The sequence below is a fragment of the Cucumis melo genome, chromosome 5, assembly GCF_025177605.1.
Source record: "Cucumis melo cultivar AY chromosome 5, USDA_Cmelo_AY_1.0, whole genome shotgun sequence".
Taxonomy (NCBI): domain Eukaryota; kingdom Viridiplantae; phylum Streptophyta; class Magnoliopsida; order Cucurbitales; family Cucurbitaceae; genus Cucumis; species Cucumis melo.
The window spans coordinates 2899086-2915206 of record NC_066861.1 but is presented as its reverse complement, the minus strand read 5'-3'; the positions used below and the strand labels follow the sequence as shown (position 1 = coordinate 2915206).

Sequence of the window (16121 nt, the reverse complement as noted above, 5' to 3'; positions counted from 1 at the left end):
TTTTACTTAAACGTCATTTATTAAAGTTTTCCTATCCACAAAACCTAAGAATTTTTTAAGTTAGGTTTCTTTTATCAATTCTAAGGTCGCAATTTATTAAATTTCTCGAAATGATTTAAATTAAGGTATATAAATGAATTCGTTTTTACTACTAACAAAAAAAAAAGGGTTCATTAGTTTAAAAATATTTTTAATGCTGACTTTATTGTTAATTTTTAAAATTAAAAAAAATTATTTCAAATGTAAATATTAATATTCAAGAAATCAAAAATTTCAATTGAAATTCAATACATTAGAATAAATTACAACTTGAGTCTTAAACGTTTCTTTAAGTTTTTCTTTAGTGAAGTTTATCGTGTTTGTATCATCTAATAAGTTCCTAAAATTCTAAAAGGTATCTCGTAAATTTACGAATTTTCAATTTTATATTTAACAAAGTCTTCTTATACCATTAAAATTGTTTAAAACCAAATATGCATCTACAATACATCGAGTATTAAACCAACTTTAATAACTAAGCTAAATTTATTCAATAGCTTTTTAGGGTAATTATAATGGTCACAATATTAAGAATAATAACGGAATAGATAGAAATATTTTAAAAAAATTATAGATATAACAAAGTTTATTAGTGATAGACCAATATTTACGACATAATCTATAGATGATATACATAGACCTCAACAAATTTTTCTATATTTATGCTAATATTTTAAATCTAATCAAATAGGTTTATAAAGTGAGAAACTAAATTTATTACAAAATTAAAAGTATAGGAATTGAATTAAATTAAATTAATGTAGTAACGATATAGTTAGGTTTTGAGAGAGAGTTTAAACAAAATAGTGTGTTTTTAGAAGAAGTGCTTTACCATTCTATTAGAGAAGGGCAAAAAGAAAGAGGCAATAGTGAAAACTCGTGATTCCATTCTTCAAAACCAAACTCAGATCAAACCAACTAAGAATCTACACAAAATCCTTTCATACACTCTTAATTTCTATGAATCAAAATGAAGTTCATCTGCAATTTAAAGCCATCAATGGAAGAAATTACAAGAAAGAATCAATACCTGCTTCAAATCCGGAAGATCAATTCAAAGACGCTGCTACGTTTGGTCGAGGATGACTATCTTCAACATCAATGTTTTTTGAATTTTCTTCCGTGAATCCGAATGGCGTCCAATTCAATGGCTCATACTCCTCCACTGTTTCCCCGCTCAAACCGTCTTCTGGTTTCGTCATCCACGCTGCTGAGGTGCTCATCGATGGCATCGACGGAGTTACTTCATTAGAAACGGCCGGCGGATGTATAGGACTAGTCGATGGCGAAACTGAGGACATTACCGGCGGCTCGAATTGGAAATTGGATCGTCCCGGTGAAGGACCAAGAAATATATGATTAAATGGAAGATCAATGGTTTTGTTCAAAGAATTGCTCGGACTAATCGGTGGAAATACAGAGGAGATGCCGATTGAAGGATCAGCGGCCGGACCTGTGAAATCTCTGTTCTCTTCAGGCGGAAAACTACTGGGAGCGCTAGGGCGAAACGGCGGAAGAGGAGGAAGAGAATAGTAGGGAAATTGGATCTGAGAATGCAGACTGAGAATTCCTTCTAAGCCATGGACGGCAACGTGACGGCTGTAGTACAATCCAGGGAGAACAATGTTAATACCATTGACGAAAATGGCGTCGGAACTTGAGCCCCGAAGGCGGCGAGTGAGAGAAACATACTGTGAGGGAAGAAGAGTCTGGATAACCTGGGAAGGGAAGCGGTTGAGATCAGAAAGAGAGAGGCGGCGAGGGAGGCAGTGGTAACGGAGAGTGGCGGTATAGGTGAAGGCGGACTGAGTCATGGCGAGAGCGAAAAGAGAGGAGTCGGTAGGGGCGAAGAAGGTGAAGGAGGCGTTGGGGGCGGCGGTGAGGAGATCGAGATGGAGATCGGAAGTGGTTATGGCGTTGGAGAAGAGATTGTAGCCTTGAGCTCTGACAACGGAGAGCATTGCGTCGAGCTCTTGCGTAGGAATGGAGGAGACGAAGGAGGTTTTGGTCAGGAGGAGGGAAATCACGAGGATAGCGACATGGAGACGGAGGCCGATCTTCATTCGGACTTGAAACGCCATTAACGAGAGCTTCAAGAATCAAGAATGAAGAAGGTTTGTTGGTTGCTGCTCTTCTTCAAGTTCCCCGCCATTCAAAATTTAACCCTCTTTATTATTTTTTTAAAAAAATATTTTGATTTATATAATTTCGGTACGTTGTAATTTGTGGGTTTTTTAAAAATAGAATTATTGGGCAAACTATTTACACCACATGTAAAATACCCAAAAAGTCCGTCCAAAAAATGAGAATGACCCACGATTACAAGTCTCGTCATCGATTTAGCCCTATGATTTCACTCAAACATGCAACTTTTCAGTTTTGGCTACTCCATTTTCTTCTTCTTCCTTCTACAACGAGTAAATGATAATATTTTCTTCTTCTTCAACAGCGGCTACTTCCTTTTCGTCTTCTACCTTATTCAACAAACTAACATAGCCCACTACATCCTCATTCTTCCTCCACCGCCCTATTCTTTCTTCATCCTCATTCGTTTCGGCAACAGGGGGAGAAGGTATGGACAAACCTATCAACATTTGATATGTGTAAGATCATGTTTGTATATACTATAACTATTTTTTTCTTAACATATGGTCAGCAAAAAGGAAAAAGAAGAGTAAGAACAAAAACAACAAAATGAAAAATGAAGATGTAAAATCAAGGGTAAAATTTATATTAAAAACATATGTTCTTTCATTATACATATCATTTCATTTTAAATTTCTTGTTGTAGAAAAATAAAAAAATGAAGGTGATTCATTGTCGATGTGTATAGTGGTGTACGTCTCTAATAGAAATTGATAGAAACTGATTATGTTTTGCTGTAATAATTTTACATTATACATATATATATAACAAAGATAAATGGTGACACCCTATTATCGGGATGTACAAGTAAACAATATATAGGGAATATCTTTGATATAAATTGACAGAATTCCATCATTCTCTGTCATAATATTTTCAAACGACACAAAAGAAATAAAAATTCTGAAGTTGCATTAACGCTTAGCTTTAACTACCTTTCATTTATTTGTTAATGATTGAGTAGTAAAAGTCTTTTTTTATTAAAATAAAAAATTGAATTTATAACTTTCTATCAATAAAAAGTGATTAAAAATTCTACCATGTTGACATTTTTTGTCATTTGCCATTTTTCTACTTTGATACTTTAGTGGTTAGCAACTATTCAATATTACTATTGAAACTTTATTTTCATTAATTTAACCTATAAATGAATAATAACGATTCTTCTTTAATGGTTTTTAGACGGTATACGAGGATTGCAATATTTATTTATGCTTTAATGTTAAAACTTGAGGATATGTATATCCATAAAAAAATAATGCATAGTTTTTTATTACTGTCTACCACTAATAGATAGTGGTATATATTGAGTTTTATGTTCTAAAACTTATGATGTGTGAATGTTAAACTATCATATGGTAATATTCTTTGAAAATATATTGTATAGAAACTATCATGAAATAGTCACTTTTTCCTTATAACGCTGTTAACTATTTAAAATTTCGACGTTGATGACCTAGGTAACTTGACCTTAATCCTTAGCTAACTATGAATTTTTGTTTATTTGGGGTTATTTTTTAATTTGCATAGATGAGGGTAGTTCAACAATGCTAACCCAAAAAACTACCATTTCACAGGTAAAACTGAGTGGATAGTTGGGGATGTAGAATTTAAGAAAGAATTCATTCTTGCGTGTTTTTGAGGTTAATAAATAGATTGTTCTCTTAAGTGCTGACTTCAAATCATGAACAAAGAGACTTTGCCTCCTTTACTAGTTCGAAAAAGATTTCGTTTAGTTGCTATTGGACCATAAACCAATTATTCTTTAAAGGATAGGCTTAAGAAACAAGAGGAATTTGATTTGTTCGAATTGTTTAAAATAGAATCGTTAATAATATTTGATATAATTTACTATTATAAATTGAGAAAAAAAATGTTATTTAAATATGGAATATTTGAATTTTATTTAAAATTGATTTTAAGTTAGTTCATCAATAGCAAAAGAAATTTTGATTGTTAATCAAAAGTCAAGATGTTGACTTTTAACTATCGAAAGTCAGAGGTTGACTTTGTTCTTAAGTTAGTTGAGTGAAACTATCCCACTTGTGGTGTATAAGCTATGTGCTTGGTGTGTTATTCATCAAGAAATTTGTCCACCAAACCCACTTACTTAGTGATTGTTAAGGCCAAGTTTATATGCAAATAGGATTTGCAAATCTTTTGGCCATATAATTACACAATTTGACCATGTAAAAAGATGATGATGTTTAGAGACTTTTGCTAGAATTTCTAAACGTTAATAATAAGTTATAAAGTGAACACTCAATGGAATTACCTTTCTACTAACCCTAGAAGCAAGTAAGATTGAATTCCATCTTACACCTTATGTCCCAAACTATCTACTCGATCTTACTCTTGAAATGGAAGGTTTATTGAGCCACCACTGTCAAGCTGCTCTTACCTATGTAAAATTAAGGATAGTCCTAAATAAACAAGAGTCCACAATTAGCTCAAAATTAAGATCGAGTTACTTTGGTCATCGAATTCGAAATAGTTAGTTTTAAATGCAAAAGTTGTTATAACATAAAAGCGACTATTTCATGGTTCGTTCCTATACAAACTCTTCACATAGAACACCCCCACTCATATGTCTCTACATAAACGATATAGAATCACATGGTTTGTATCAAATACAAAGTGAATCGTATTCCTAACGTCCCTATAATAAGATGCTCAACCTTATTCGTATTTGTAAACTATAAACCATTTAGACTATCAATTTAAACTTGATCTACTTTTATGTCACTATACAAAGCTCAAACGTTCATACAATAGTCAAGGAACTTTAGTTTATTAGATTCATAATTATAATGCGCAAATCACTTATTTTAAACAATGTCTCAATAACAACTTTATATTAAACAATAAAAAACTATTTAGTATTTACAAACCACGAGATTTATAACATAAACTCAACATACTCTCACTTGGACTAAAACTCTAGTGCTATAATATACAAATGTCAAGTTCAAATGAGATAAATGAATACGATAAACTAGGACATACATCAAATAATACTCAATAATGCGATGACATTTCATTAGCTACAAAGAGGATGAGAGAGATTCAACAAAAAGATCATGATCTAGGAAAAGAACAAAGCAACAATAGGAAGGGAAAAGAAAAAAGAAAAAGAAATAAGAATCAAAAGTTCTGATTAATTATTGGTTGATTACCCAAAAGAAAGGAGGAAAATAAAAAAGAAAAACTTAAAAAACAAAAGGAAAAACAAAGATAAGTAAAATTATTGATTTAGAAAAACAAAAGTAAGTATAAAAAATAGATTATTTATAATTAAAGAAATTGCACAAATACCTTTAACATATAAACTCAACACTCCAAACACGGACACATACTCGATGTTTGGTTGATGTTGAGTTGAGTTGAGTTGGTAATTAAATATAAATTAACACAAAATAACTAGATAATAAACCTTTGAATGGTTTGGATATATTCCATAGATGAATTATTTTTTTTTACCATTCAACTCAATTGAATTACACTGGCGGTTAACAAATGGTGGATAAGTGTTTTACTATTAGTAGGTTAATTTTAAAAAACCAAAAAGTTAAATGATACGGTAGAGTAGCAGAGGAAGGGGAAGAGGAAGAGGAAGGAGAGGAGCAGAGAGTGCAATCATGGATTTTGGTCGTCTCACTGAGGCTTTGGCTTCCAAATCTTACGATAAGATCGCTGATATCTGTGACGATCTCATGCTTCAGGCAACTATTTTCTCTCTCTTTTTCATTACCTTCGTCTTCAGTTTTCTTTTGCCTTTTCCTTTTTCCATAACTCTCCCTAATCCTAACCTGAACTATCCTTTGTGATTTGTTCAAAATTTCATAGGCTGCTGCCGAGGGCATCGCTTATAAGGATGAATGGCCTTACGCCATCCATTTTCTTGGCTACTTTTACGTTGATGACATGTAAGATCATTTTCCTTTTAGATGGATTGATTGTGGTACTGGGCTTTTATGGCCGAAAGTTTTGTGCTTCTTTGTCTTTTGATCAATCGCCATTTTACCTTTTGGGTCATTTCGGTTGGTTGGTTGGTTTCACTCTCCTAAACGAGCTCTTTGCAACTACATTTGAAAATTTTTGTTTCCTTGTAACGAATAGAAAACAACATATGTTAGGGTACCGGACCAGGAGGAGAGTGTGTTTGGGTAATGTTTTCGTTGATTATCGACTCAATTCTCAATCGTTTTGGGTTTTGAATGGTTTTTAGTTTTCCTTGTGAGTGATTTTCCTGGCTCAGAATTCTTTGTCTATTTGAAAAAAAAGTTGTTATATACGGTTGAAATTGCCTTGCTGGTGTTCCTCAAAAATATACTTTAGTTCTTCACTTGCTGTTAGGGCTCTATAGTGTTACTTTGGAGTTATTTGTTTCGAAATACACTGGGTTTCATTATTTGGCCATCAGCTCTCTTCTATAATATTTTAATTTATCTTCTACATCTATCTCATTTTGGGTTGCCCTGGCAAAATCCTTGTGTGAATTGTTATGCATTATCTTGAACTCGCTGTTCAGTTTCTGTTTTGGATTTGTTTCGTTTCTTCCTCTTCCCTCGTTTCTTCTTCCACTCAATTTTTTGGTGAAATTTTTTCATATTTTGGTAATTCGTAAGATTACTCTTGGTTGAAGTTGAGTTTCCTTACCTACTAGATTTGTGGATTATCAGCTGGCTTTTAACTGTTTAGCGGTTTCTTGCAGCAATAGTGCTCGATTTCTCTGGAAAGCAATACCTTCTACTATTAAAGAAAACCGACCAGAACTGGTTGCCGTTTGGAAAATTGGCCAAAAACTTTGGACTCGGGACCATAGGGGTGTATATGAGGCTATTCATGAATTGGATTGGTGCCAAGAAGTTCAAGGCCTATTAGCTGCATTTTCAGGCAAGTCTCTTTAACTTTTTCCTCTTTCAAAGACAGCCAAAACATTCCCTTTGTAAGCTAGTAAATTTACACACATACCCCATTCAGAAATGCGCATCCCACAACAATGATACAGTACCGTTTTCTCCTATTTTTCTTCCCAAACATAACCAGAGTTGATTTCGGTAAGAAACCAAGCTTACATTGATCAGAATGAAAGAATATACAAAAAGCTGAACAAAAAAAAAAAAAAAAAAAAGATAAGAAGTCACAAAAAGAAATTTTAACCAAACAAACTCAAACTATTCCCAAAACAAATCTCCCAAGAATTAAAAAAATATGATGTGAATCTTGAACATCGAAATACTTTTTGTTTCCATATTGCAGATCTTTACAGAAGGCGAATGTTTCAGTTGCTGGTCTCTGCCTATTCTACAATAAGCGTCCATGATACAGCTCAGTTTTTGGGAATGAATGAGGAAGAAGCCAAAGTTTGTAAGTTTCTTTATTAACCAAGTACTTCTATATTTTCCTTAAACTTTTGTGACCATATTATACTTTCTTTTCTTTATCCATTGAGATAGTGGAACAGTATTAATGACTAGAAGGTGGTTGCTTTTGTAGTCTTTTGGGTTGGTGGTTCTTTCTATCTCTACCACCAACCAACTTGGTTGTATTGTTTTTGGGCTTTAATTTTTTCATCGTTTCTTACCAAAGTATATATATTTATTATGGAAAGTTATCTGGGCATTGATTCCAATAAATATTGTCTACCTTCTAAGCGTTTGAACGTACAATAGTTGTTCTATATTATTTTTTTGCTATAAACCAATGAAGTTCTTTCCTTGAATTTTTTTTAAAATTCTTGGAAATTACACCATCAGCACAAAGTCATGGAAGATGAAGGGATATTTTCTGTGAATGATGATGCAATTAACCATTCACCAGCGTCAGGTCAAGAGATAGGGGAGATCGTCTTCATTAAACCATGGATTGGTGTTTTAAATGATTCTAGTCTGCATGGTCACTGACAAACTGTATAAAATAAGCAATATCTTGAGAAATCTTGACGCCTGCCATTGTTGACGACCATTCTTCCCATGCAATGTCTTTTGAGATTCCTAAGTCTTCTTTTGTGGCATCCATTATGCTCTTAAATTCTCAAAACCATGAGTGTCAAAGAGGTCAAAATTTCTTCATTGGAGGTTATTCCTTGTATTATTCTCGGAAAAGTGAGCCTATCATTTCTTCTCACTCACCCACCGGGGTTAATACTTTGAATCTTGATTTAATTGAAGAAGATTGTTTATGTCTCTTGGTCTCCTATTTAAGACAAGTGAGTAGTTGGAACTTAATGGCCATAGCTCCTAAGGTAACTTGTAGGAGAAAAAGGTTTTGATATAATGTTGGATAAAATGTTTGGCCAATTTTACAACACCTTCTTCAAATCATAGATCCCTAGACACTCGTCCCCCCGACGTATCCATCAAATGTCCTTAGATTTGTGTTAGACCACCAGTTATACACACTGATGTTCGGAGGGGTAGAGATGGGAATTCGTGGTCTGGTTAATGGTTGATTTTAGTTTCTTTACTATAGTTTATTTGTTCTTTTGTTATTTTGTGTAAGTCGGTGTGAGGTTCCTAGATATGTATGGGAAGGGTTCTATTTTGGGGATCTTTGAGGTAACTGTTTGTGTAAAAGCTTGTTGAGAACCACTTCTCAGAAGGTGGGGTTGTAATACTTCTGTTATCAATATTAAGCCAGTATTTTCTTAAATTGTGTTCTTGTGAGTCTCTTACAGTTTGGTAAAAAAAAGGTGGTCTCTTTCACTCGTAATTTGAAATAGTTTTTTCTTTAACAAAGGTTAGTGGACGACCTAAACATAGAGATTGATGTCCTTATTTGAGTGTGACTGCACAATGGATGAAGATGTTAGTGTCTTGCATTTAAAACAAGTTGAAACTCTAGAAGCCATTATTCATGTTTCCTTCATGAAATTAAGTTATGTAGCCTGATTCATCCTTCAATAAATTAACTGAAGTAGAATCGTAGAGAGAAGTCATTGAATCCATTTATGTTCATAACACTTGGTGCTTCCTGCTGCAGAAATTTATAAAATGGCAATAACCTTTGTTGTCAATGAGGTGATTTAAAGTGCATTCTTGATCACTAGTTGTTAGAATTAGTGGGCTTGGCCCAAGGATAGACTTACCCTAATTTTCTTTCCTTTTTTATCATAAACTTGTTGTCAATTAATTTTTCCCCTTTGTATCTTTTGTTTATAAGAAATAATAATAAGAAAGTCGAATTGTGGTTTTTCTCTCGGTACTCGGGTTTCCACGTATCTCGGTGTCTATTTTCTTTTACCGCTTTTAATACTAGTCAATAACTTTTGTTGTCTTATTGTATTCGTCCTTTATTACATCAATGAAAAGCTCATTTTCCTTTTAAAAAAAACAAAAGTGCATTCTTGATCACCAGTCGTATTATTTTGGTTGAAGAATTATTGTTTTGGCTTTTTAAGAGGGTGTACACAACAGTCCTTGCTTGGCAGATAGCAATTAGGGAAAGAGCTGGAGAACCATTGCAGCATTTTGTGGACCTTGGTGGTGATTTTATTGTCTTTAGAGCTCATGAAAGATTGTTGGGAAGAACCAACACAAAAAGTTGAAGAAATTAAATAAAGTCATCTACAATCATGCCATGGTGGACCTTTAATGAGAAACTACCTTTCACTTGGTCCACATAAGATTTAATGCCGCTCAATTTCTTATTTAGTTTTAGTGTAAAAAAAGTTACTAACAAGTTTTCTGATGCTGTTGAAGAAAGCTTTAGAGAATTTCATTGGTTTGGAAGTAGAGGTGGCAACACTTCACACCTCCTTCAATGAGTTATTCTTAGTTGTCCTTCGGATGACAGAGTTCTTGGCATATCGACATCAGGCTTTTTAACCTTGCTTTCTTGGCAAAGTGGATTTGGTGTTTTAGACAAGAAAAAGGGGCACTTTGGAGAAAATTTATCAAGGCTAAATTTGAGTCCACCAAGAGCGAGCCATTTATCACAACAATGTCTAATAAAAAACTGAAGGGCCTCATCTATGATTCTACATAGCATTCAGCGTTCTTATGGGAATGGCTCCTTGATTCTTTGGTCTGATCATTGTTTGCTAATACTTACCTCAAACAAAGCATCCCTAAGATTTTTGCCAGTGCTAAAACTAAATATGCATACATCACTGATGTTTGGAACAGTGAGAATAAATCATGGACTCAATTTTGTAAAAACTTTCTCAGAAGGTGAAATTGTTGAATGGGTTGCACGCAGCTCATCCTTGGCATTCGACTCTCCTCTCTCTCTGTTTTAATAAATGGATTTGGAAACTTTTCAATTAGTTGATTTTTCAACAAAGTCATTGATGTCCCACCTCTCTTCAGTCAACACCTAGACTTCGAATAATCTTTAAAAAGATATGGAAGCTCCCTTGTTTTAAAGCAATCAAAATTTTTCTAGGTAACCTGGTCACTCTTACCTTAATACTATACCCAGGGACTAGCTATCCCGCTCTTGGTGCTTCCTTTTCCAGAAAGATAGTGAATCCTAAAATCTCATCTTTTTCCATTTTTCTTTACCCACAGATATGGAAGTTCCCCAAAATTTTTATTATTCTGCAAGTATGATGATGTGATGTTGGATTTACTGTTCCTTCCTCGCAGATATATGGTCAGAATTGTTTAGTGCTTTTGATTGGCCCATGTTTCATATGATTCTCTTGGATGGCTCAGGATGATACTGTCAGATTGCCCTTTCAAAGCCACAAAGTAGCCTCTTTGGTCCAGCACCAGTGGGGTTTTGTCAAATATTTGGGATGAAAGAAATGCAAGAATAGTCAAAGATTACCAAATCCTCCAACCAAGTCATAGAGTCTTCTATATTCCAGGCTTTAGTTCTAGTAAAAATTTACAGCCCCTGTAAATGTCACAATAACTTTTTTTGTTGCAAACTGGAGTCACCTTTTGTATTCCATATCAATGGGTCCTCATTTTCTACCTCGTTGGATTATTTCATTCATGAATGAAATTGTTTCATCAATGAAAACTAAAACATAACAAAAGGTTTTATGATGCCAAAATTGACAGGCTAGGAAGAGTCAAATTTACCATTTTCCCATCATTCTTTGAAGCATGGGGTATCAATTGGATGCCCATCCCTTTTGGTTTTGAGGATATGTGGCCAAAAGCATTCTTCATTCACCTCTATACAAGTGGTTTAAATTCCTGCAAGTCTCAAGTATGGCCAGGTTTAGTTTTATGATAAAATAGAAATATGAGAAGACACTTGTCAAAACCTGGAGTATAGAGGTGAATGAAGTATTTGGACACATTCAATATCAAAAGGATGAGCTCTTACCGTTATAACAGATGATTGGTTTTGCCTCCTTGTTCAAAAAGAAACCAACCACAAATTACTAAGGGGTTATTTGGGGAGCCAAGTTGATTATTATAGTCTGCGGTCGTTATAACATGTACGTTGTAATAGTTTGTAGGTTATAGTATTTTGTGTTTGAGATACAAACTATTTTAGTGTGGGTAGGAAATAGTAAATATTTCAACAAAGAGGAAAGAGAGGATGAATAGAAAATAGTAAACATCGTAACATAGCGAGATTTGAAATAGTAACACTCTAGTTAATTATAGGATATAATAGTTGGAAACACCAACTATTATAATTGTAGACTTAAACATAGAGTGAGGTATTATAGCCCACTCCACCGATTTGTTGAGGGCCAAACACCTCCTGATTACTGATAAGTTCCTCCACATAACATTTTTTTTCCGCAGAACATTTTTATATTCTGTTATGGAGGAAATGTTATAGGCACACAGAATGGGTGATAAAAACTCGAGCTATTCACAAATTCGTCAAGAAAGCTCATATTACTGAAATCCTATTTTGCAAAGAAGCCTATTCTCTAACTCTAAAGTTGAGCTAGAGATCGTATCCTGATACTTGGTCTACTAATAAAGAGGAAATCACCAGAATTTTGCTAGAAGTCTAGATATTGGTTGGAAAAAAGATCTCACCAAGAAGTCTAGATGTTTCTTATTAAAGGGCATCAGAGACAGAGACAGAGACAAGACATCCATCCACCTATTCAGTAATTCTTCCTATGCTAGTCTTTTAGAATTTTGGCACTGCTGCTGCTTTTGGTTGGTTTACAGTGCTTCTGTGAGGCACCCTCGCCCTCCTATCACTTACTTTCACACGCCACCCCTTCAACAAGGAGAAAATGATCGTAGGCTCAGTCAGTAAAAGTAGGGCTTTATTTTTGTTATTTGTGGCTAAAGAGAACCTCTCGTATCTTCTCTGGAAAGGAGGCAAGTAGCAGAGCACCATATCTTATTGACTCTTCGAATCTTTTACCTCTTCAATGGTTTAAATTTGCTCTACCTTTTTTTGCAAGTCTATTTTCACTTCTCTTATAGCCCATTGGAAAAGGCTTCTGTATTCTTCCCATGGATAGGATCTTCATTCTTTGTAATTTCATTTTACCACGTTCTTATTTTTTAAAAAAATAATTGGGCAATTTTTTAAAGTTCAACAATTGTGGAGTAGGGCTTTAAATCATCAACCTTTGGGATAGTAATTTGTTTCTTATACGCTGAGCTGTTGTTTGGTTTGGCTCACTAACTTGGTATTTCAAAGTATCATCTATTATCATTTTTGTGATGAAACTCTACTTTTGCAGCTTTCTTATTGAATGTTACAAGAAACTACAATTGAATTGATGAAATATCAATTCACATTTGCCTCACGGTTGATCTCCTTCTCGAGATTCAACTACACTCATTACATGGAATTCTTTGATGCCTTTCCCGCCTACCAACTAACCCCTTTTATACTAACTACTACCCACCGACTTCCCTCTATCACAATTAACACGTGCTTATTTTTATTATTTTTTATTTCTTCTACTATACACAAACTTAATGGGAGGGTGTCTATCATTTTGTTGACTTGTTTAGAAATTCTTGGAACGTTCTAAAAAAGGACTTGGTGTGTCAAGGAATTATTGTGCTGGATGGGCTTTTGTAGGAGCTTTAATGATCAAAGAGTTGACGCATGGGTTAGTCTCATAAAAACGTGAAGGAGTACCACCTTATCATTCTGAAGGGGGAGAGGACATCTAAGTGATAATGGAGCGTACTCTTGCAGAAATGTTTTGCTCGGTCTTGACCAAAGATGCGGGAAATTGGAAGTATGACTACCATAAGAAGATGGAAGTTCTCCTTTGGACTCATTGTACTGCTACAAAAGGCGGCCTTAATGCCAGCAAACAAGATTCAGCATACTACCCAACATTTGTTCACGGTTGTCCAAACAATAAAAGTGCAACACATTCTTCTATTCCATTGGCGTTCATCGTTGGTTCGTGGCCACTAACCAAACTGGAGCTACAAACATTAATTGATTTAGTCTACTGATATAGTATGCTTGCATTTTTATATATTATGTTGCTTCCATTTGTTTGGAGTAGGTCAAATTGGTAGGCCACTTTTAAATTATGGAACACTAAGCTTTATCTACCGTCACAACCCTTAAACTCACAAATACGTGACTTGCATCGCTAATAAACCCTTCAAACCAGTGTAGCTGACTAAATCGTCTCTGAAAAGTTGGTAATGCAAATGACTGAGATTTTGTAGAAGGATTTGTTAGGTACCCAATCTAACAAAGAAATACTCAAGAACACAAGATGAACTCAAGAACAATCAAACATGAAAATATATTAAATGCAAGCTATGATATCACAAGAGACCCCTAGCCTTTCAAAAGAGCTGGACTTTCCTCAAATTCCTACTCAAGGACTATACTACAAAACTCTTCATATCTTGCTCTCCACCCAAGCCCTCTATTTATAACTGAATCATAACCACCTTATTATCTAATTACTAATATGTCCCTCCTATAACAATACTAATATTCTCCTAATAACCCCATTTAACATTAACCCTAACTAGGTCCCTTACAGGATTCTACTTCCCAAATCTAACAGTCTGTAAATTAACTAACTCAAAGGTGGAATAGTGTCGAAATTTCTGGACAGTATCATGGACGGGATTTTCTGGCCTTTGTTGCTTAAATTATCTGTCTTACATGGTCTGTTTTTTCTAGTAAAATGAGGGATAATAATTGCTCTATTATAGATTGCTCGAGGTGTTTTTTGTTTTTATATCCGAGATTTTCAAGGCCCGTTTGCCTTGGGGTTTTATTCCCCTCATAAGGGCTTTTTCAAAGTTGTTTGGTCTTTGAAATGCAATCTTGTCAGTGTTTTGGTTTGATGTTTTTCTTTCTTTGGCCTAGTTTGTTTTGGTTTTTCTTGGTTGGAAGTTTTCCTCTTTTTAGCATGTGTAACATTAGTTGTGTTTTGTCTCCATTGTTCATCTTTTATTTGGAGATATTGTATTTTGGAATTAGGAGCTAGTAGTCCCTTTTCTTTATATGAATGAAATTTTTTGTTCCCGTTCCTAAAAAAAGCTATAGTATTTGGATGACAAAAGCGTTCTTTAGATCCAGCTGGTTTTCAAATGGTTTTGTTTTTGGACTTACGTTAGGTGTTTTCGTCATCACTTCTAGCTAGTTTACAAACAAGAAAAGCTGTTATGTATTTGCAGATGTAACACAACAAGGATGGATAGTCGATCTTGCTTCTCAAATGTTCACTGTGAAGAAACAAGAAGTTGTGTCAGAGCAGAAGTTAGATTCTAGTAAATTGCAGCGCTTGACCGAATACGTTTTCCATCTCGAACATTGAGCGTTAATTCTTTAGTTCTTAGTTTGTTCTATTTCCTTTACAACTAGCCGTGCTATGTGGATATTTTAAGTCTCTACTTTGGAATTCTTAGGTTTGTTGGCTCCCTTTCCGCCAACTGTGAACTGCTATACTTCTCATGTGGAAACTTTGAATTGTTACTTCTGTATAGCATTAAACCGTGGCAACACTTTTTTGGGGGTGTTATTCTAATTGCTTTAGACACCAATTTTTTTAGGGTATGAATGTTTGGTTTTGGCTTTGATTTTTAACATTTGAAGGATATTCTCTTGGTTTTCATTGATACTCCATAATGACTCTCTTCTTGCCCTTTTCCTTGTATATGAATTCTGTTAGTGGTTTTGTAGATGTCCAAACGTTTGGAAATTATGTGTCTGGAAATAAAATCAGAGCTAAATCGAAGAAGAAGGTTTCGTTAAATGAATTGATGAAATAGAGAAGCAACCTTAGTGGAGTTCCAAAGTAGAGGTCTTTTTCCCAAATTCAAGAAGCCATTAATTTTCAAGGATTCAATGGTGAATAAATTCGATAGCCATCATAATTCAATAACTTGCGAAGAATTTTATGGACAGTTTCTTCCAAATTTATTCTTTTAACCTTCCAATTTGTTAGTGTTCGAGAGTTGTAATTTATACCATTTAATTCAGCTGCAATGCAAATGGCTTAGATTAGATTTTTAATGGATCAAGTTTCCTCCAATTTTACAAATTTATGCAACACCTTTAACTTGAAGGGGACTAATAATTTTTATTAATTAGTGCTATTAATAATCAGCATTAAATATTAATCTGGTAAACACAATGAGACAACGGTCAGTATTGTTAAGAATGATGTGGTCGAAGCATTGAACAATCATCATTATCAATAGTAATCCAACAACAATCAAATATAACAACTTTTGAACATGTAGTAACTTGGTTTGATCACTAAATAAGGACTTTTTAGGGATTTATTGATACAATTTATACCCAATTTCAACATGAATTAACCACTATTCAAAGGCAACAACAACATGCAAATATGACACTTATCAGACTGGTATCTAAAATTTCTGTTTGATTGTCACGTGATTGATATTGTTGAGTTTTATGTCTTAAAACTCAAGGTTTGTAAATGATAAACTTATGTCTATTTTGCAATAGAAAATGGGCATTTGTCTTTCAGTTTGACTGAGACCTATGATTTGGTTGATGAGACAGTAATGAATCTATATGAAAATTGTGACGCC

The 16121-nt window shown here is 34.2% G+C and overlaps 2 protein-coding genes across 2 annotated transcripts; one reads left to right on the top strand and one right to left on the bottom strand.

Annotated features, from left to right (window-relative positions):
• Positions 1 to 912: 912 nt before the first annotated feature.
• LOC103491315 (uncharacterized) lies at positions 913 to 2209 on the bottom strand. Its single transcript, XM_008451202.2, has one exon. The coding sequence runs from the start codon at positions 2118 to 2120 to the stop codon at positions 1089 to 1091; it is 1032 nt and encodes a 343-aa protein (XP_008449424.2). The 5' UTR covers positions 2121 to 2209; the 3' UTR covers positions 913 to 1088.
• A 3530-nt stretch (positions 2210 to 5739) lies between these two features.
• Positions 5740 to 15178, top strand: LOC103491316 (COP9 signalosome complex subunit 8). Its single transcript, XM_008451203.3, has 5 exons — positions 5740 to 5906; positions 6031 to 6110; positions 6899 to 7080; positions 7447 to 7554; positions 14736 to 15178. The coding sequence occupies exons 1-5, from the start codon at positions 5823 to 5825 to the stop codon at positions 14873 to 14875; spliced, it is 594 nt and encodes a 197-aa protein (XP_008449425.2). The 5' UTR covers positions 5740 to 5822; the 3' UTR covers positions 14876 to 15178.
• The last annotated feature ends 943 nt before the right edge of the window (positions 15179 to 16121 follow it).